The 22,785-nt window shown below is 39.2% G+C and overlaps 2 protein-coding genes across 3 annotated transcripts in view; both read right to left on the bottom strand.

Moving 5' to 3' along the window:
• LOC131542092 (E3 ubiquitin-protein ligase TRIM39-like) overlaps positions 1 to 20,936 on the bottom strand; it is a 37,969-nt gene extending 17,033 nt beyond the window's left edge. The window contains exon 1 of the mRNA XM_058778408.1: positions 20,906 to 20,936. The gene's annotated coding sequence lies outside the window, so the exon portion shown is untranslated. The remainder of the gene's footprint in view (positions 1 to 20,905) is intronic.
• On the bottom strand, positions 2,436 to 20,976 carry LOC131542094 (E3 ubiquitin-protein ligase TRIM39-like). Of its 2 annotated transcripts, XM_058778409.1 has the most exons (7): positions 20,846 to 20,976; positions 8,446 to 9,011; positions 8,216 to 8,311; positions 3,660 to 3,893; positions 3,427 to 3,565; positions 3,295 to 3,330; positions 2,436 to 3,134 (listed from the first exon to the last, which is right to left on the bottom strand). In XM_058778409.1, exons 2-7 carry the CDS (start codon positions 9,007 to 9,009, stop codon positions 2,587 to 2,589), a joined length of 1,617 nt encoding a protein of 538 aa, XP_058634392.1. In that variant the 5' UTR covers positions 9,010 to 9,011; positions 20,846 to 20,976; the 3' UTR covers positions 2,436 to 2,586. The 2 variants fall into 2 exon arrangements, with proteins under 2 accessions (XP_058634392.1, XP_058634394.1); XM_058778411.1 differs by lacking the exon at positions 20,846 to 20,976 and having other exon boundaries at positions 3,295 to 3,321.
• Positions 20,977 to 22,785: the final 1,809 nt, after the last annotated feature.

Genomic DNA, 22,785 nt, shown 5'->3' with positions numbered 1-22,785 from the left:
TCATTTATTTCAGTATTTCAAATTGTGAAACTCGTGTATTAAATAAATTCAATGCACACAGACTGAAGTAGTTTAAGTCTTTGGTTCTTCTAATTGTGATGATTTTGGCTCACATTTAACAAAAACCCACCAATTAGAATCTCAACAAATTAGAATACTTAAGAAAAAAAAAAAACGTTTTTAGTGAATTGTTGGCTTTCTGGAAAGTATGTTAATTTATGTACTCAATACTTGGTAGGGGCTCCTTTTGCTTTAATTACTGCCTCAATTCGGCGTGGCATGTAGGTGATCAGTTTGTGGCGCTGCTGAGGTGGTATGGAAGCCCAGGTTTCTTTGACAGTGGCCTTCAGCTCATCTGCATTTTTTTGTCTCATTTTCTCATTCTCTATGGGGTTCAGGTCTGGTGAGTTTGCTGGCCAGTCAAGCACACCAACACCATCGTCATTTAACCAACTTTTGATACTTTTGGCAGTGTGGGCAGGTGCCAAATCCTGCTGGAAAATGAAATCAGCATCTTTAAAAAGCTGGTCAGCAGAAGGAAGCATGAAGTGCTCCAAAATTTCTTGGTAAACTGGTGCAGTGACTTTGGTTTTCAAAAAACACAATGGAGCAACACCAGCAGATGACATTGCACCCCAAATCATCACAGACTGTGGAAACTTAACACTGGACTTCAAGCAACTTGGGCTATGAGCTTCTCCACCCTTCCTCCAGACTCTAGGATCTTGGTTTCCAAATGAAATACAAAACTTGCTCTCATCTGAAAAGAGGACTTTGGACCACTGGGCAACAGTCCAGTTCTTCTTCTCCTTAGCCCAGGTAAGACGCCTCTGATGTTGTCTGTGGTTCAGGAGTGGCTTAACAAGAGGAATACGACAACTGTAGCCAAATTCCTCGACACGTCTGTGTGTGGTGGCTCTTGATGCCTTGACCCCAGCCTCCGTCCATTCCTTGTGAAGTTCACCCAAATTCTTGAATCAATTTTGCTTGACAATCCTCATAAGGCTGTGGTTCTCTCGGTTGGTTGTGCATCTTTTTCTTCCACACTTTTTCCTTCCACTCAACTTTCTGTTAACATGCTTGGATACAGCACTCTGTGAACAGCCAGCTTCTTTGGCAATGAATGTTTGTGGCTTACCCTCCTTGTGAAGGGTGTCAATGATTGTCTTCTGGACAACTGTCAGATCAGCAGTCTTCCCCGTGATTGTGTAGCCTAGTGAACCAAACTGAGAGACCATTTTGAAGGCTCAGGAAACCTTTGCAGGTGTTTTGAGTTGATTAGTTGATTGGCATGTCACCATATTATAATTTGTTGAGATTTGGTGGATTTTTGTTAAATGTGAGCAAAAATCATCACAATTAAAATAACCAAAGACTTAAACTACTTCAGTCTGTGTGCACTGAATTTATTTAATACACGAGTTTCACAATTTGAGTTGAATTACTGAAATAAATGAACTTTTCCACGACATTCTAATTTATTGAGATGCACCTGTAACTGAGCAAAACAAGTGAAACATGTAAACTTAGTCCAATTTGAAGCTTAAATTTGCTTTTTTTTTTTTTTTTATGCAGTCAGATAGATTTAAACATAAAAAATATATATTTTGCAAAAAAATAAATTCAAACTGAATTTTTATGTTATATGTATATTCATACAATTTCATAGATATGTAATAAACATAAAATATATTTTTAAAACTATAAATATGCTATAAACTCATTGGTCTCCACCACAGCACTCAAATTTAACTGTTAAGTCAAAAAAAAAAAAGAAGTCAAAATGACAGGGATTTCCTAGCATTCATGTTATTAATGTGTTTGAGTGTGTGTTCCATGTGTGTGTGTGCGTGTGTGGGTACGTGAATTGTTTATGCATTGGGGATATTCTTTAGTCTCAGCCCTTTCGGTTGGGTATGCATCTTTTGTGGATTGTGTCAGATTTTGTATATGTGACCCTGTCATAATTTTTTAAATAAATAAGTAAAAAAGCTTTCCATTGATGTATGGTTTGTTATGATAGGACAATATTTGGCCGAGATACAACTATTTGAAAATCTGGAATCTGAGGGTGCAAAAAAATCAAAACATTGAGAAAATCGCCTTTAAAGTTGACCAAATGAAGTTCTTAGCAATGCATATTACTAATAAAAAAATATTTACAGTAGTAAATTTACAAAACATCTTCATGGAACATCTTTACTTATCCTAATGATTTTTGGAAGAAAATAAAAATTGGTAATTTTTACCCATATAACGTATTTTTGGCTATTGCTAAAAATATAACTGTGCTACTTATGATTGCTTTTGTGGTCCAGGGTCACATATTTTTCTTAAATATATACATGCATGTGTTTGTATTTATATATACATAATAAATATACACAGTATACACATATATTATGTAAACAAAAACTTTTATTTTGGATGTGATTAATCGTTTGACAGCACCAATATGTACATTAAAAATATGTAATAAGAAAAAAAAAAAAAACTGAAAAACAAATGATAAAAAGCACATAACGTTTCCAGATTTTTAATTATAAGATTCATTATTTTAATCTTGCATTTGATTATTGAGTAAATTCATTTATTATCATTGACAGGTGTGATGATCAGTGGGCTTGAGTTTTTACCTCCATTGTTTAAGAATGGGCAAAAATATGGATAGAGTTTGTCAGTGAAAGACTGAGCAGTGAAAGTGTAGATATGAGAGCTGGACTCCACATCATAAAAGGAGACCAGACCCTCCTCATAATCCACAAACACACCGACCCGCTGCGGCTTCACTCTCAGAGACAGAGAGACAGAAGGACCAGCACAGGCTTTATATTTATTCCCGTTCCTCAGTGCCACAGTCCACTGACCATTACTGGGGCTTGCTGTGATCTGTCCCTTCCTGTTAATGGATTCTCTGGCCACTCCTAAAGTCCAATCAGTCTTTCCCTTCACCTGCACCTCAAAATAAAATCTCCCTGAGAAGAATCCCTCCTTTCCCAAGACACAGACACATGTATTAAATCTCTCTGGTTTGTCTGGGAGTTTCTGTCTAATGTCTCCGTGTCTCACTTGTTTTCCATCATCAGACAGAATGAGTTCAGGATGAGCTGTATCAGGATCCAGAGTCACATCCACTGAGAAAACACAGAATATCAATCACAACTTCACAATACACAGATTTTGTGAGGCTGTTGTTTTTTAATATTTAATCCAGTGTTTAATCAGATTGTAGTGCAGTAATGAAGCTGTGAGTGTATGAATGTAAACTAGTGTAGTGCAGACAGCACACTGTACCTGCATACTGCTGCATCCACTTCAGCTCTGTAGAGACTAAAGACAAGAAAACATCAGCAGATCAGAAGGTTATATTTAAAGAATTGAGTAAATCATCATGTTTCTATCTGATCAGTGTATGTATTGATGTACCAGTTTGTGTGAGTTTGTCATCTATAGTGTCCTTCAGTTGGTTCAGAGCTCTCCTCAGAGTCTCCAGACTCTCATGAGTCTTCATACTGATCTCAGGCCAGTTCCTGGTGTTTCTAGGGCTGCACAGGGATGAGTGAATCTACAGCAGGAGAGAGGAGAAATCCTTCAGCATGGGGAGTGTTATGGTGTCATATACTGCATTATCATTGATCAGAGAGATCATGTTGACTGACCTGTAGGAGGTGGAGGTGATCTTCAGTGTGTGAGAGCTGCTCCAGCTCAGTGTTTCTCATCTTTAGCTCAGTGATCTCCTGCTCCAGCTCTTCAATCAGCTCTTGCTCCTGTTTCTCTGCTGCTTTCTGCTGCTCCTCCATCATCTCCAGCAGTTCAGTCTGACATCTCTCAATGGAGCGGATGAGATCAGTGAAGAGCTCGACACGGGCTGCTTTCTCCTTCTCTGTGTTTCTCTGGTCAACCAGGACAGTCAACAAATCATTAGCGGTGTTTACTAAGAGAAGAATCAGTGTTACTATTGCTCATACTTCAGTGTTTTTAAGCGGTTTCAAAATCCCTCAACTGAATTATTAGACTTCATCCTGCACCGTTTGCACTGAATGATTCCTCAAATCATGTGTTTTTCAATCATATTGAGGACAGGCGTGCTATTACTAAGTGATCAGGTAATCACGGCCATGTCGATATTCAGACCAACAGTAGCTGGGCTTCCATCCAAAGTTGCGAATTTAACTTATGCGCAAAATTGGAATATCGCATAAAACATTTGCGAACGAGCACCGTTTCCATCCAACGAGTCAAAGAGAACAAAATCGTCACTTCCTAGAAAACTGGCACTAAATAGCCTATAGAAAACTAGGATAAGCTACTGAATATAATAATTTTCACATATGAAAAATTAATTGCGCCTCAGAGCAAGCAGATGAAACACAATAAATGCTGTCATTGCTTTCGGAGGTGAATGCTGCTGTTTTGGAACACAGTCGTGTAAGACAATTATACAGAAATACTTTGATGACAGACTTTGCTCAGGCATTTCAGAACGACCATAACAATATTTCAGATGCTGTGGAACGAGATCAATCAAGTTATCCCGTCTCATAGCGCAAAGTCACTTGACTTTTTTGATGCGCTTGGAGGAATTTATTCGCAAAATGCATTTCCATCTCCCATTATTCGCATTAACCCTTTTTCGTCAAAAACCACCTCAAGCGAACGTAAAAAAAACTTTTTTGCGAATTAAGGGATTTTTATTTGAAATTTGGTGTTTCCATCACTCGTTTCTCATGCGATACTTCAAAATGTGCATTAAAACAGGGTGATGGAAACCCAGTCAGTGTGATTGCAAGTGTACAACAATAAAACAAACAATAAATATTAACAAATTATTATCAGTTACCTTGCTCCAACCACCGAATATACTAGTTTCAAACAAAGCTGCAACAAACTGTAGTGGAGATTCATTCTTGTTTTTAAATGAATCATTTGAGTGAATTAATCAAAATCAATGACTCAACCATAAAGTCTGTAACATGGCTGACGAGACGCGAGACATTCGGATCCAAGTGCAAGCTTTTATTGATAGGCATGGTCATAAATACAGGCAGGGTCGAGCAGTGGCAAACAGGTATGGCAGGGACAAGACAAAGAGTAATCCTAGGGCAAGCAAAGGTCGATGATCAGCAAACAGTATCCAGTGGGCAAGGCAGAGAGAATAATCCAGGGAACACGGGCTAGAAATCAAACAAGGGAAAACACAATCCAAGACAGGTAGGGGGAAACTAGGAAAACTAACAAGGGCTCAGAGAGTTGCTACAGTTAGGGGAGCGGTAAACGCAAACAATACTCAGCAACAAGGGAAACAAAGTCCAGGTTTATATAAGGTGTGTGATCAGTGTGTGCGTGGGATCAGGTGTGCGTGTGATTAGTGCAATGAGTGATTGGTGACAGCTGTGATCAGTGTTGGATGATGGGAAATGAAGTCCAGTGTTATGTATGGTGTGAAGTCCATGTGGTGAGCGAGTGACCTCTGGTGGAGGGTGAATGGAAGTGCAGACTGGATTCGTGACAAAGTCAGTATATGAATTCTCCTCCTACTACTGCCTCAATGATTTTAATTCATGTTTTACCATTGCAGTTAAATAAATCATATATTTCACGTACAGTGAGGAAAATAAGTATTTGAACACCCTGCTATTTTGCAAGTTCTCCCACTTAGAAATCATGGAGGGGTGTGAAATTGTCATCGTAGGTGCATGTCCACTGTGAGAGACATAATCTAAAAAAAAAAATCCAGAAATCACAATGTATGATTTTTTAACTATTTATTTGTATGATACAGCTGCAAATAAGTATTTGAACACCTGTCTATCAGCTAGAATTCTGATTAAATTAAATATAACTTTTTGGTCATAATTCCACTAAACGTGTTTGGAGGAAGAAGAATGATGAGTACCATCCCAAGAACACCATCCCTACTGTGAAGCATGGGGGTGGTAGCATCATGCTTTGGGGGTGTTTTTCTGCACATGGGACAGGGCGACTGCACTGTATTAAGGAGAGGATGACCGGGGCCATGTATTGCGAGATTTTGGGGAACAACCTCCTTCCCTCAGTTAGAGCATTGAAGATGGGTCGAGGCTGGGTCTTCCAACATGACAACGACCCGAAGCACACATCCAGGATAACCAAGGAGTGGCTCTGTAAGAAGCATATCAAGGTTCTGGCGTGGCCTAGCCAGTCTCCAGACCTAAACCCAATAGAGAATCTTTGGAGGGAGCTCAAACTCTGTGTTTCTCAGCGACAGGCCAGAAACCTGACTGATCTAGAGAAGATCTGTATGGAGGAGTGGGCCAAAATCCCTCCTGCAGTGTGTGCAAACCTGGTGAAAAACTACAGGAAACGTTTGACCTCTGTAATTGCAAACAAAGGCTACTGTACCAAATATTAACATTGGTTTTCTCAGGTGTTCAAATACTTATTTGCAGCTGTATCATACAAATAAATAGTTAAAAAAATCATACATTGTGATTTCTGGATTTTTTTTTTTAGATTGTGTCTCTCACAGTGGACATGCACCTATGATGACAATTTCAGACCCCTCCATGATTTCTAAGTGGGAGAACTTGCAAAATAGCAGGGTGTTCAAATACTTATTTTCCTCATGGTATGTCAACAGGGCATCTTGCTTTACTAATATGTTTTGTAAATCAAACTTCAACAACATAATAGCAGATCACTTAAACATAGCTGATGATGCTTTAAAGTGATGCTCGAGTGATCATGAATATTTCAATTACAAATAATTTTTCCTTCAATTATTCCTTCCTTGGATCCTTTCCATTGCCTCCTAATGGGGTGGAGTTAAGACGCAAGGGAAGGGCACAGCGCACATTCTATCAATTACAGTCCTGGCGCCGCCGTATCAATATACTGTACAATGCCACATACATTCATGTCAGTGTTAACTCAGCGGTGGAGTAACTCTCACGGGACACTGCACTTATTCGCAATCACAAAAGTACATTTGTGTGTGTTTTAAAGCCTTGCCGGTTAAACGTTTCATTCACGCGCTGGTCTGACGTACACTTTTTCTGAGCACGTACACCTGAAGCGCGCGCACTAAAATGCCTGTCTAACAGCGCCTGATTACTCAACTACGTTATCTTTAGCGCTAATACTGTCAAAACACACAAGGTTTACATAGTTGGTTATGTCTAAAATGAAAGTAAACAGTTGAGAGAGAAATGGATGTGCCTGTATATTAAATGCGTGCAGGTCTTAAAAGGACAGAACTAAACATGCTCCCGACTGTCATTAAAGGGATAGTTCACCCTAAAATCTAATTACTGTCATTATTTACTCACTCACATGTTGTCCCAAACCTGTATTAATTTCTTTCTTGTGTTGAACACAAAAGAAGATATTTTGAAGAACGTGGGTAACCAAACAGTTGCTGGTCCACATTGAATTTGATAGAAGGAAAAAAATACTATGGAAGTCACTGTGGACCAGCAACTGTTTGGTTTTCCACATTCTTCAAAATAGCATTTATGTTAAGCAGAAGAAAAAAACTCATTCAGGTTTAAAACTAATTTTGAGTGAGTAAATAATGGTATAAATATAAAATGCTACGACAGAATCGACAGACAGATAAAACAAAACGCAAAGAGAAAAAAAAAAACTCACTCTTGACTGAAAAAAATAATACAGTTGCTTTAATAGGAATCAATTGATATAATGTTTTATTGTTATATTTGTTCATTCAATTTCTTGAATGCTCCTGCTAAATATGCCTATTGTACCTGAAAATAATTTATAAAATAAATTAGTTTTACTTGTATATTATGTGTATTTGTGTATTTGTAATGTGTATCTTTTTTCTTATTTTTAATAACAAAGACAAAATAATGACAAAGATTGTTTATCTTCGCTCCCTTTGGCCTAAATATCCACCATTCTTTTTTATATTTTGTAACCTTGAAAGGCTTTGTCTTTATAGTAGGAAAATTATTTTGGCTGCATTGCTCAGACAAAATAGTAAAAACAACATGACAAAGAATCGTGATTTAAAATCGTGATATTTCAAAAAAAAAATAGTGATATGATATTTTTGCCATATCGCCCACCCCTACTGGAGGGTAAACCCTTTAAAGGGATTAGGGCATAGAGATGAGCCCTTCAGAATGGAACACAGCCTCCCAACTAAACTAATGCAACTAAATGATATATAATAAATATTAAAATGTATGTTATTACAGTATTTTAAACTCACCTTTCTTACTTCTGCTGAGTGTTTGATGTCTTGAATCTTCTTGATTCTGTTCTGGATCATCTGCTGCACGTCTTTCTGTGTCTTCATCAGTTCAGTCTATAGAGAGAACAACACAGACATTTATCATAACAGAGATTAAACTTACAATATGTTTTCATAATGAGCTTTTATTTCACAACATGAAATAAAATCTCATTCCTTGAAATATCAGCAAGTATAACGTCTTCTACCTTCTTCTCTTCACTCTCCTCTTCTACAGGAACAGTGTTATGGTTCTTGTGGTCTTTCACAGAGCAGATTGAACACACACACGTCTGATCATCTCTACAGAACAGATCCAGAGGTCTCTCATGTTTCTGACATATATAGTCCTCCAGATTACTCACAGGATCCATCAGTTTGTGTTTCTTCAAACCTGTCACTCTCAAATGAGGCTCCAGATGAGTTTCACAGTAAGAGCTCTGACACACCAGACACGACTTCAGGGCTTTCAGCTTTCTTTCCTCACAGACGTCACACAGAACTTCAGCTGTTTTCTCAGGACTTTTCTCAGGACTTTTCTTCTTATAGTGATCTACGAGCTCTCGGAGTGTGGTATTAATCTTGAGATCAGGTCTTTGTTTGAATGTTTCTTTACAGTATGGACAGCTGCAGGTCTGGCTGTTGTTCCAGCACTTATTCAGACAGATCTTGCAGAAGTTGTGTCCACATGGAGTCGTGACTGGATCAGTGAACACCTCCAGACATATCGAGCACTGAATCTCCTCAGACAGTGAACTGATGGAGGATGACATTACTGGAAAGAGACATTAATTATGATTAGTGTGAACTCCTTCAATACTGTTTATAAAGAATCTCATGATACACTGCATGAAACTGGTTGAATGTAAAGAGTGTCTAGAGACAAAGAGCGGCGACTTATACTCAAATATGTGAGAGATCATGTACAGTCAGCTGGTCGTTATTGTACAATGAACACTAATCTAAAGCATAATCTAGACCAAAAGTTAATTACCAAATAAATAAATATATGAACAAGAATTACCTTTCCACTGAGCGTGATACGGAAAAGCGAGGCAAGTCGCAGACGAACGGTGCTTTCACACCGAGCGCGAAACGAATGTTCGCGTTCTGCTAATTCACACCTGCACGCCGACCAACCATGCATTTTTCCTCAGATATGTATCTCGTATATGGATTAACGCATTTGAGGCAGATTTTCCTGATAAGGCCGAAATGAGCTTGAATTACTCTGCCATTTGTGATCGTACAGATAAGAGCAATACACCATTCGAATCTGTAAGGGGTCTACTTTTATTTGTATACACTCATAATAACAACTAAACTTTGTGCTTTTGAAGAATAAAGAAAACAAACAGGGTGCGTTCTCAGTCGTCACTCTCTCCGCGAACTGCTTTTTGAAACACGTCACTAAAATGAACTGTAACTCAGCAAATACTTCACACAGAGACATGAGAAATATATCTATAGAAAGGTTGACATGTCTACTGTTAAATGAAGTAAGTCTTACCGAAGTAAGTCTTACCGAAAACAAATATTCTGTGATAAAGTAATCCGTATGAAACCAAGGACATGTCCAATTTTTCCGTCTGGTCTCATTATCTCTAATTAGGTCACGCCCACGCGCTGCTCGCGCTATTGTTATTACAAATCTCCACTTGAGACACGCGGCATGTAAACGCACACACCACCGTAAACAAAGCAGCAACACGTTCATCTCAGATACTTTTCAGTTTTGGAAGACCACGCTGTGAGGAATAAACCTTGTATTTACCTCAGAAACGCGCTGAGAGGAAAAAGCTTTGTTTACCTCACAAACCAAACGCGAGTGCAGCTGGAGCCGGCGGAGGAGGAGCTATTCTATACCGAGTAAGTAATGTTTCTTATTGGCATTCGATAATGTGTTGTTGTGACAAAGTTGAACGCATTTACTAGGTGAACTTTTCCCAAACTATAACTCCAGAATAAAATGTGTGAAATCGAGTGCAACATTTTGAAATATGATGTACCTTTCATTGCATTTAAATGTTGCACAACGTGAGGATAGTTATATGTTCTATAAACAATGATATAAAAGTAATGTCTAAGAAAGTTTAGACCAATCTTTACTGTGAAGTAGCCTAATCTGTTTGCAAATACCTGCTCAAACATGTTTATAATAAGCTTAACAATAATTTAGTTTCTCAGTTATAAAATGTTGTTTTTGTATTGTATGATAATACATGTAAAACATGTGTGCATCTATGTTATAAAAATCACGTGGGCAATATTGGTGATTGCTAATGTAATAATATAGTTGCTCCTGATAAGCCTATCAACATGCTCACTAATTTATTTATTAATTTTATTGTGGGGGGGGGGTGCTTTATTTATTTTGAATAGTAACAATATGTAGGCCTATATATTATAATAAATATAATCTAATGTTTTTGCTGTACTGTGGATCAAATAAATGCAGGCTTGATGAGCTGAAGACACTTCTTAAAAAAACAAAACATTACAAATCTTACTGTTTAAATAATTTGACTGGTAGTGTATGTATTGTTACCATGTTTGCTTTGTCTTTGTCCGTTCATTTTGTTGCTCACGTCTGTTTTGTGTTTTCTTATGCAGTTTCTGCTCTCTCCCACATTCTTTCTTGTAACTCTTCTCTCTCAGTCAGACACCTGACTCAATGGCTCATTATGGAGCTCATTATGCGGGCCTTTGTCTTCTCAGGTGTGAGTCACAGCATTATCCAGGAAAGTTCACGCCCTCTCGCATAGACCCTTTCTACTCAAAAAGTGACTTAGAAAATTTAAATCAATATATTGTTTTCTCTGAATGAGTGAGTTAGATTATTTTCAGATCATTTTGAAGCAAATATTCTAGGCTACAAGATCCAGTTCTCAAAAGTCTTGTGAACAAATGTTCTGTATGTGTTTTATGGCCTTATTTCAGTTACTTTAAAATTTTAGTTTTTTTCTAACCACGCATACACATTGTTTTCTCAAAAACACAATCACGTATGTACATGCTGCTCACTTATTATTGTAGCCCAGTTTGTGCTGAATACAGTGTTTTTAGACTTTAGCCATTAAAATGTTTATAAGCAACTGAAAAAAGCACAAATCAAAACTTCTCCGGGGCCCCAAAACATCCTCACACCCCAGAGGGTTAACATCTAAATTAAGATAAACAAAGTTTGGTTCTACACCAGAAACACAAGCTATCTATAATGCTTACAAGAATAGGCTACATCCTAAATTATAATTAGAAGTATTAGCATCAAGCTACACTTGAAAAGGCAGCGCTTGTACGTCATCTATTCAGAATCTTGACTGAAGCAACTTGGCATTCTAAGATCCTGAGCTAGGTGACACGGCAATAAGAGCAGGTCAACAGGACCTAGTCGAAACCATGTAAAAGTCAAGGGGGGGTGCGGCAACTAGACGATGCCGCGACACACTAGGGGCAGAGTTAACTCCGGTGAAACAGAGAATGTGAAATGGCGGCGGCTTTGGCACTTTCACATACAGATTATTTGAAATTAGTTTAATTTGTTATGATGCAATGGCCGTACTCTCAATAAGTAGAGTATGATAGTGATCAAGTCCTAAAAAGACGTGATGAACTATATCATAACAATGTGATAAACTGATAGGGACAGCATTGAATTGGTGGTGTGTCAATACAGGGGTGTATACGACCTAGTTGAAACCACTGAGACATGCATCTCAAATATCCCGAACCCCTATAGGACATTACACGCTCTTAGAGCTATAAGCCAAAGCAATTGTGTCGACGATCCAGTGTGACAGCTTTTGCTTGGACACAGGCAGGCCTTTTGTGCGTCCTCCAAAACATATAAATAGCTGCTCCGAGAGTCTGAATTGTCTAGAACGCTCGATACAAGTATGCACCGCACGTACAGGGCACAACAGAAGTGTATTAAGCGCTCTGCCCCGCCCGGTGTTTCGGGGCGGAAAGCAGATGGTGTTATGACCTGCGCTTTAAATGGAGTCGAAAGCACTTTAGGCACATAACCTTTTCTAGGCTTCAAGGGGAGTCCCGTGAGAGCGTCAAGCACAAGCACCAAGTCCCAAGTGGGTAGATTGGAAGGGCGGGGAGGGTTCAGCCTTCTTTCTCCTTTTAAAAATCGTACGATCAGGTAATTTCTGCCGATTGGGCGATTTTTGACGAGCGCGTGAAAGGCTGTTATAGAGGCCACATACACTTTCAATGTGGATGGCATACGACCACTATCAAATCGCTCTTGAAGGAAGGCAATAATTATTGGTATTAGGCAGTTTGTCTCAGCGTAATCATTTTGAACTAGCGCTTTGAAACCCACTCTGATATCTCTGGCAGTGCCTGCCACGCTTCTGTGAACTGTGACAGCGGGCGAGGCGGACTGCACACCGTGAGGGATAACTCACCGTTGGGGGGTGGGGAGTTTAGTACCACACAAATGTGAGAGTGAGTGATGGGGGAGAGGGGAGTGAGAGGAGGAAAATTGCCCTGATATTGAGGTGAGTTTTGTATGTTTTTCGAATATTGCACTGCATAGTGGAACAGTCAAAACACAAACATGACAATTGCTCTCGCCACCTGCAACAGGCAGGGGGGCGTGGTGAGCACACAAAGCAGAGCGAGCGGACTTCTTCAGTGGCTCGTCTTTGGCGCTGGGTGCAACTTTCCTCCTCCGAGAGACAGCATCAGGAACGCGGCTTTGATTCTGGTGCCGGTGGCCTGCTGTCTCTGTCAGGGCAGGGTCTCTGGCCCTTCGAGCCCTGATAGTGCTTTGGCCACAGCTGTCTTGATCTCACCGCAGGCTCATGCGCTTTGGCAGGAAGTGGCTAATGGCACTCGACTGCTTCTGCGCTTCAACGAAGCGCTCCGTGAACGTCTCTACCGCCGCTCCGAAGAGACCTGAGGGATTCACGGGATCATCCAGAAGGGCCGTTTTCTCTGAGTCCTTTTACTTGGTAATTGAAATGGCATCATCCTCCTCTTCAGCGCCCTCCATGGCACCGAAGGATACCACATCTGGAAGGGGACCTGCAGCAGGGGCGTGAGGAGCACGTGGGCAGAAGACGCAAGATTCGTGGCCATCAGAATATTCGATTGGCTCCGTGCCGGAGAGGCAATCGCGAGTCATCCCTGTCCGAGTCCAAAGCTCACCGGAACACAGCAGGGGAAGAGAAGGCGTGTCCGCTGCAGCGTGTAGATCACGGTGAGTAGTCTTGTTGATAGGCTTCTTGCTTCTCGTAGAAGGTTGTCTGAAGGAAAAGATTCTGAATGGATGACGTATAAGTGCTGCCTTATATAGAGTGGGATTCTCGCTCATATTTCACACGCTTGAACGCCATTGGCCAGTTTCACTGGCGTGATTCAATAAGGCTTCAGTAGTATTTGAGGAAAGGGTATTTCCCATAGCAATGTAGAGTGACCGAATCGAAAGGGAACAATCCTTTCCCCCTCGCTGGAAAATCATGGTGTTGACCCAGAATGCTCTACATAAAATCATTTCTGCCAATCAACAGAGCAAGATACGTCAAAAAGGTGAGCCGTATTGGGTCAGACTGTCTGTATGGTATCTGTGACTGGTCAAACGACCCAACGGAAGAAACAGCTTACTACAAGCCTATACTTGACGGCTTGTGAAAGTAAACATTTGTCGTTTTGTTTTGCTTAATTTTAATAAAGTGACAAAGACTAGAGTAAAAGCCTGTCATACGTTTTTATTGATATTAAAAATAATTTTAACATTGACAAAACATAGGTAACATTAAAGGTCTACTAAAGGGCCTTGAAATGCACAGCATTATGTGGTGTGTGCTAAACATATAGCCTAATCAGTTTTACAAGTACATGCCATAAAATAAAAAGATATAAAATAACATGAAAATATCTCTTACAAAAATTAACTGTGGTTACAACCAAAAACTTTATTACAACCTAATAAAGTCTCCTCGCATTATTTTTAATGGTTTGTTTTCCCCCACGGCATAAACGGATATGACATTTTTGTGGGCATTCCCAGCAATGCCGACCAAGTCTATGCGAATGCGTCAGACCGGAAACGCAAGCCTGTGTGAAAAGTTTTTGCATTTCGCTGCGTTCCAAAGTTCAAGCTTGGTGAACTCTGCACTGCGAATTCGCATCACGTGACACCGTGTGACCAACAGCAGATCGATACGTCACAGCATGACCTCGTAGCTGAATTAAAAGAACATAAAATTAAAACTGCAGCGCTGCAGGAAAGTGTATGTTTTCATGTTTTTTATATATTATTATGTGTCATGTGTTGAATTTAACTTTTTAAAAAGACGCTGCAGAGCATGATGTCATATCACGACCGTTGCAGCGTTCAGAGGGAATTTCGCATGCTCGAAGTCTAGTGTGACCGTGGCTTAAGGAAGATCTAGACTAGAGAGTTAATGCGCTTGACTCATAACACTCGCGCACGTGCTCTACAGATCATTATTAGAAATTATTCGAAATGTTATTCTGTATAAAGAACATGTGAGAATAAATCTGTTCTCAAATACGAACGATAACAAGAACTCAGCATCCACTCTGTTATCCGAGAATACTCTTCTTTGGTGTTTGTTTACACTGGTGTTTGAAACAGCACCACCATTCACCCTTTTTGCACAACAGCAGCTGCTCCGGTCATGTTATCCTAGCTCAAATCTGATTGGACGGCACGTGTTTTCGCTTTGCGAAACTGAAAAGATTTGTCAGTCACTTTACTTCCCAGGAGTGAGCACCTTGTGTGGGGAAAATTACCTGCTTACACTCATATTTCCCTGTGAAGCACTGTCATTGTTGAACCCACTACTTCATGTTCAGCACCCCATCATGTTCTTGTTGGACGTGTAGTGTCTCCTATGTGGGGTGATCGATGGGAAGACAAGCTGGTGGATGTGTCCCCTTGTCTGGCAGTGGAAGATGTTTCTCTCACGCAAGGCATGTGCAAACCTCATGATGTCACTGATTCTGCTCTCCCCAAGCCCATTCTATCTGTTGACCCTGTGCGGCTGCTGCATGAGTATGGTTTGGAGGACATTGATATCGATGGCTGTGAAGTCTCTGAGTCATGGAAGGAGGAGTTGGCGAGTCTTATAGTGTCCTATCGTGATGTTTTCTGCAGAGACAGACTCGACTGTGGAGAGGCGAAAGACTTCGAACACAGAATTCATCTATGCGATGAGCGCCCGTTCCGCCTGCCCTATCGCCGAATCCCTTCCGCCCACTACCAAAAGTTGAGAGAAGTTATTTCTGAAATGGAAAAGAAAGGCATTATTAGTAAATCCGTGAATATGCATCTCCTTTGGTAATGGTTTGGAAGAAGGATGGATCTCTGAGACTCTGTACTGACTTTCGCTGGCTTAATGCGAAGACTATCAAGGGTGCTCATCCTTTGCCCCATCAGGCAGATTGCCTGGCTGCTCTTGGTGGCAATCTTTTTTTCAGCTCTATGGACTTAACATCAGGATTTTACAACATCCCACTCCATGTGTCTGACAGGCATTACACAGCGTTCACAACACCCATGGGATTGTATGAATATAACCGCCTTCCCCAGGGCTTGTGTATCAGTCCGGCATCCTTTATGCGCATGATACTCAACATTTTTGGAGATCTCAACTTTTCCAGCCTCCTTTGCTATCTTGATGATTTGCTGGTTTTTGCCCGTTCTGAACAGGAGGCCTTGAGACGCTTGGAAGTGGTGTTCTCTAGGTTGAGAGCTAGTAATTTGAAGTTGGCTCCAAAAAAGTGTCACTTTCTCAGGCGCTCCATCAAGTTTCTGGGCCATGTGATCAGCTGTTCTGGAGTCTCTGTGGATGAAGACAAGGTAGCAGTCATTTCTGCCTTTCAGAAAAAAGATCTCATGAAAGACGATGGCTCCACACCTTCGCCAAAGAATATAAGATTGTTTCTGGGCATGGTTCTTCACTACCAAAGCTTCATCCCTGGATCGCAAAGCCGCTGTTCAATTTGATGGCTGGCCAAAAACGTCTGGCAAGAGGCACGAGCAGTCGTAATAGAGCTGGCACTTTCCGGGAGTATATTTAGCTACCACTTGTAGTACACTTGAACCCATCTTTCATTCACTAGTACACTCAAGTGTACTACAAGTGGTAGCTAAATATATTTTTTAAATACAAAGATAGTATGTCAAAAGTGCATTTTAGTTCATATTAATGTTGTCTCAAAATAGCACAGTTGAGTACACTTAGATGATCTTAAGTTTATCTTAAGAAGTACTAAAGAATAATTTTTAGTATATTAAGTACAAAATTAGTGCGCAAAAATAGAGCACTTTAAGTACATTATGGAAGTGTACTTGTTTTTCACCCGGGGTGAGCGGACGAATGAGGATTTGCATGTTTTAAAATTGCTGAAGCAGTGGGACAAACTGTTGTTGATTAATGACATTCTCTACAGAGCCGTAAAAGATCCACTCACGAAACATAAGGTTTCAGTTCGTGCTGCCTGATCCCTTCCTCCTAGATCAAAGCAAAAGTAGCCACAGTTAGTGCAAACAATGACATTCATGTATAACTGCACTGCCCATGAAACAACTGGATTTGCCCCTTTTTACCTGATGTTAGGGAGGGTGCCGAGATTACCTGTTGACCTTATGTTTCAAAGTGTCCTTCGTGATGAGTCCATCTGTGATTACAATGACTACGTTCAATCCCTCATCAAAGATCTGCAGCCTGCTATGGTGCTGGCTCAAAAGAACTCTACTGCAGAACAAAAACATCAGTCTGATCAGTACAATAAGAGAGTCAAGGGTTTGCCTTTGTCAGTTGGTGATCACGTTCTTGTTGCTAACAAAGGCTGTAGAGGTAAACGGAAGCTTGCCGATAAATGGGAGCCCACCGTGTACTCCATTGTTTCTTCCAACCCGTCCTTGCACATTTATAAGATCCGTGACAGATCTGGTCGTGAGAAAGTAGTGCACCGGAATCTCTTGTTACCAGTTAACCTTCTTCCTTTGCCTACATCGGAGTTTGATTTTGCTGTCAATGAAAGTGTTGGTAATAGTCCATCTTCCACACATTCTCAGTCTATATGTGATCTAGCTGATTCAACAATGCCAGTCACTGATGTTTTGTGACATGCAGAGTCTCTGTCTGTCACTTCTCATGTAGCTGTATGCGATGATGACCCTGTTGCTGCTTGGGTCTCATCCCATTCTTCTCAAACTGTTTCTGAGGCACGTGATGATGTATCTGCTGTTGACTTTGACACTGTAGCCAGTGCCTCTTCACCTACTGTCCCTGACCCCAGCAATCACTACACTACCAGGTTTGGTAGAGTAATTAGACCTGTACGTAGACTAATTGAGTCAATGGTTCAACTTGAGACCTTACTTGGTATGGAGTCCGGATCTCCTGTTATTCATGTTTAGGTCCGTGTATTGTACTGCACTGTATTTGATGATACTAAACATCATTTCCTGTATTCTTTCATAGTCTGTTTAAGCGAAAGGTCAAAGTGTAATGGGCACTTTGCGTAAGCCTACAACATGTGTAGAGGTTTGGCCAACTTCTTTCATATTTCTAGCCTATGATTGGGTAGCTTTCAATGCTGGTTGTCCTCACTGACGGTTTGGTGTGTGGACTAAGTAATTCTCATGACCTGCGTTCAGAGTTTTTCCTATGTTCTCACAATTTTGTGTAATTCTAGGGGGGTGAATGTAACCGGTACAGAAAGTATTATGTTCATGTGTATATAGAATTACACAAAAATGCTCAAATGTATACCTGCTATGCCTGTCTGTGTGTGTGCTCCTTCCCCTTTAAATTTCTGAATGCAATGTTGAACCTAATTTCCTGTCTTTGCACCTCCTCTTCCCTTTCTGCATTGTCTCTGCATGGGAGAGGTGGGTTTCTAATGAGCTCTGATTAATCCAATTACATCTTTTCTTTTAAATTACTTTTGTAAATTACTTAAATTTGTCATTTAAATCATATCTGTGATATTATTTTACCTGTATATTTGATTATTTTCATATTTCTATCAAGTCTGATCACTTTTCTATCTGATGTGAACTCGAAGCACATGCTAATTACACTGCACTTTACATTCATATTACAGAAACGAAAAAGTGCGAATTCACACCGTAAATACGTACTTTTATGTCTTATCAGGTATGCTGTTTCTTTACTAATGTTGTTAAAATAATTTCATTGCTTGAATGTCTTCTTTCTCTACCCCTGTCTCTGCAAGGGAGAGAAATGAAAAAGGGCGACTTCACACCGTATATACATACTTTTATGTCTTACATACTTTCAGAGTAAAAGAAGAGTCGAACCATCAGCTGATGTCCGTGTGGTTATTCCATCAAAAAAACCAACGCAGACTACACCGGTTACACACGCCCAGTAGGATTTGTTTTTGACTTACATGGAGGTACATTTTCAATACTCCATCTACTGGATTTTCTTGCTTTTGTTGATGTTGGTGAAGATTCAGCCATTGTTCTTTCCCACTTAAAGCCTTCTCAAGAAAAAATATTGTATTTTACAGTAAAATATATTTTCTCTTTTTTAGACTTAAAACCAAATGAAATCATCACGGCAACTAAATCAATATTAAATGCGTAATTTGAAAGAACTGATAGCGAGAAAACAAAATCATTAATTTGAAACACGGTGACTCATAAACTCATTGAACAATCTGAACTATGACCTGCTGTTTACACACGCACACACACACACACACACACAGACACAGTGTTGGGGAGTGACAAGTGTAACTAGAGCAACTACATGTAATGGAATTACATAATTGAATTACAAAATAAACATAATTGTAAACAGTTACGGTTACTGAGAAAAATGTGTAATTAAATTAGTTACTTATGAAAATGTTAACGATTACAGTATTTTCACACACACACACACACACACAGATTTAATTGATTAATTTGATAAATTACAGTAACTGCCTAAATATATGAGACACGTTTCAGGAGTTTAGGACACAGAATAGGACGCATGCTTATTCGATAACTGTTTTGTTTTCTATTTGGGTTTATGCAGGGCTTAATTTGTGCCGGAACAAGCCGGATCCGGTACCTCCGAAATCCGATCCGGCACCTCATTTTGTCGGATCCCTCCTCACGCACCAATATGAAAGACATTTGTGCTGACCTATAGTGTGCATATATGAAAAATCCTCTATAATGATTATATGTGCTTGCGGCACATCTACATTTGAAATAAAGAACCTGAGCGCGGAAAAGACGCGACATGTGAACTTCTCTGCTCTCACAAGACATGCACTGGTTTTCTTTCTCAACTGTTCACATTTACTTAAGAAAAAAACTTGGATATTCGCCAGGACAGCCATTTTTGCGTAATTTTGTGTGTATTTGGCCACTTAGGCTCAACAACAAACTACAAAAAATAACTCAATATGATACTCGCTAGGTGGCTTTGGATGTAACTGTGAGCACTCAGCCTTGAGACCGCCTCTGGAGCACGCTAGTACGGATTAGCTTAAAAAGACGTGCATTTTTGTGACGATACAACAATGATCCGATTAAGCAAGTGACAAATCTGTCAACTGTCCCGAAATGCGAGCGAAAGTCTTGGATCAGCGACAGCATGCAGCAGCTCGTTGTATTGCAGACGAGAAGCCGCTTTGAGAGAGTGAAAGAGAGAAGATGCGGTCCAGCTGAATCAAATGACTGATTTAATCTGCTAGTTTGTGTGGATTTATTTACTCATAAAACCTACTTGCTATATTGAATAAATGTTTGCAGGAATTTCCCTCATTATGAATCTGAAAGCTGCGGGATGAGTAAAATGCAATATACACACAATCCCCCACAAAATTTTGGACAGGATTAATTATAACTCTATTACAGAGATTTGTGAAATAAAATTTCATTATTTATTTAATTTTTTTCATGGCTTTTTCATGGTTTTTTTTATGTAGGAACCCTAATAAAAGCAACTGATGCACCAATGTGATTGGCTGAATGCTCCGTTACCTCTTCCTCCTCTAATCACATGCCGGATCCGTCACCCCGCTTTGTTCCGGGACCTCGAAATTTACAAATTAAGCACTGGGTTTATGTATATACTTTATTTTGTAAGATTAAGTTAACTGCCCCCCCACCCCCACGGCATTGTTAGATTCCAGTGTTTCCTGTCATATGAAAATATATGATTTCAAAAACAGTATATTTTAAACCATTGTTATGATTTTAAATCTGTATTTAACCTCAGAATGATCTCAAAGTTCTGATTTGGTGGTTGCTGTGCTTTAAAATATATTTTTTTTATAATCTTAATTAAAGTATGAAAGATTCTGAAAGTCTTACAGTAATCAGTATTGGGTACTACTGTAAGGTTAACCCCATTAATGTCAGAAACACCAAACTTTGCTTTACAAACAATCAAATGACATACTTCTGTCATATGACATAGTTCTGATATAATTTCAGTGCAGTAACCAACTAAAGCAGCTGAGTATTTGACACGCTTAACACCTGCTTCTGTTTAACTCAGTCTGACATAAACCCTACTAAACCAGTTACCAGACCACTTCTATTAGAAACAGGTTCAGGACAATCTCTCTTATATTTATATCACTTACTGTGAGTATCAGATGTGTCCACAAGGGTCTTTTGACTACTCAGTATGCTGTTGTTTACAGAGATTGATCGTTTCAGGCGTCCATACTGCTGCTGATCAAGTTTCACTGTCTCTGAATCTCTGGCTGAATTGACACAGCGCTCTGCTGCCTCTGGTGGCGCTTCTGTGCATTACATGCTGAATAATGCACTTATAATAGCCTAGTCTCGCGCAGCCAGACATGAGCCAGACCTTCAGACTGACGGCCAACGATCCGTGAGCGTGACGACTGAGGCTGAGACTAACTGTAGCCTGCTATCAAATATACTGTAAACGCAAAGGGAAACTTTTCATAAATGCTGAGTTATTTATGTAATTGAAATGAATAATGCAGAAGACATTATAGAATAAATTTCGTTAAATCAGTCTAAACGTGTTTTGAACAGAACAAAATTAATAAAATTAAGATTAATTTAGTTGTTTACTCCCAAGAGTGAAAGGATTAACATATTTACTGCTGTTTGTTAAGTCAATAATCACAATTATTATTTTTCATAGTTATGCTTAGTGATTTGAACACTCAGTATTTAAGAATCAACAGTACAATAAAACCAGAATGTCCATTAAAACGGCAAATAGTGTCATTCTGGATTTCATGCTGATATGACGTACTGTTTGAGTCATCTTGCACCATTTTTGTGAAATGGGAAAGCAACAGACAAAAAAAAAAAACCTCATTCAGAATACTTTAGCAACCATAGAGCAATGACATGGCAACCAACCTGTGGTGCTGTGGGTGGTTGAATTCTGTAGAATTCTAATGTTTTTAAACTGCTAATTATAAATAATAAATGTTAAAGAATAATTTGTGCATTTTCACATTATTTTACTTACTAAATAAATAAATTAACAAACAAACAAACATACATTATATATATTTTCCCATAAATGAAGACATGTCTAGATGTCAGGAGTCTGCATTGAGCATGCATTATTACAGAATGAGCTCAATTCACTGCACATTTTCAGAGACATACATTAAATGACAGATATCAACATAAAGTGATGCAGGAACACAGAAGTGATACTGGTGTTTACTGACCCCTAGTGGACACAGTGAGTTCAGCATGACACCCATAACTGGTGAAGATACATGGTGATGAGGCTAAAATGTCTTACTGAAAAACACAACAATGCATTATGTGATAATAGACTGATTAATATTGTTGCACTGTATCTGATGGACTGCTATGCTGAAGTGCTGAAGTAAGTTGGGACACATTTACATTTTTAGTCCCCCATTACATTTGCAGTCCCTCCATTTCACCCCCAGAGGTCATTATTGGCTTTCCCCCCTCTTATTAGGGATTTGACTCAGATTTACATTAATTTTCTCCCAGATCAGATCAGTTGTTTATTTTGACTCATGTATGTCACATTATATAATAACAATAATTTATTTTTAGTGAATGTATTTATGAGCTCCTTATGCATTCAGAGATGTTACAGAGAGACTGCATGTTAATATTGTACAGTAAGTTATTCATCAAAACAATATCACTTGATTATTCTATTTTTTTTGTCTTATTTTATTATATATTTATTTTTGTATTTGACATCGTAACACTTTTATTTTCCTTTCATTTCTATATTTACACCAGATTATTTATTTTACATATTTTCTATTTCTGTAATACGGTGTACATTATATGAACCATAAAAACAGTTTTCACTCAGAAATGCATGTAAATTTCACCATTAATTACTAAGAATCAGCAAGTAACACATTGAATTACACATGCAATTTTGAAGTAGAAAGACTGTAATAGTATTCTCTTGTAAAACATACTCCAATAATCTTGGTTTTATTTACACACTGAGAAATCATGTTATACTTTGCAGTACTGTGTTATGAATCATGGCAATAAAGCTTTGTTGATAATTGGTAAGTTTTCTTTCTGT

Source organism: Onychostoma macrolepis, chromosome 06, assembly GCF_012432095.1.
Source record: "Onychostoma macrolepis isolate SWU-2019 chromosome 06, ASM1243209v1, whole genome shotgun sequence".
Classification (NCBI taxonomy): Eukaryota; Metazoa; Chordata; class Actinopteri; order Cypriniformes; family Cyprinidae; genus Onychostoma; species Onychostoma macrolepis.
Note: the sequence above shows the minus strand (reverse complement) of the source record. Positions and strands in the feature narration are given on the sequence as shown.

What these genes read in the sequence shown, in the direction of transcription:
- LOC131542094 (XM_058778409.1), bottom strand. Translation starts at nt 9,009, where the DNA reads ATGTCATCCTCCATCAGTTCACTGTCTGAGGAGATTCAGTGCTCGATA. An exon ending in ATCACCTCCACCTCCTACAG is followed by an intron (nt 3,566 to 3,659) that starts GTCAGTCAACAT and finishes CTCCTGCTGTAG; the next exon opens with ATTCACTCATCCCTGTGCAG. An exon ending in TGACAAACTCACACAAACTG is followed by an intron (nt 3,331 to 3,426) that starts GTACATCAATAC and finishes TCTTGTCTTTAG; the next exon opens with TCTCTACAGAGCTGAAGTGG.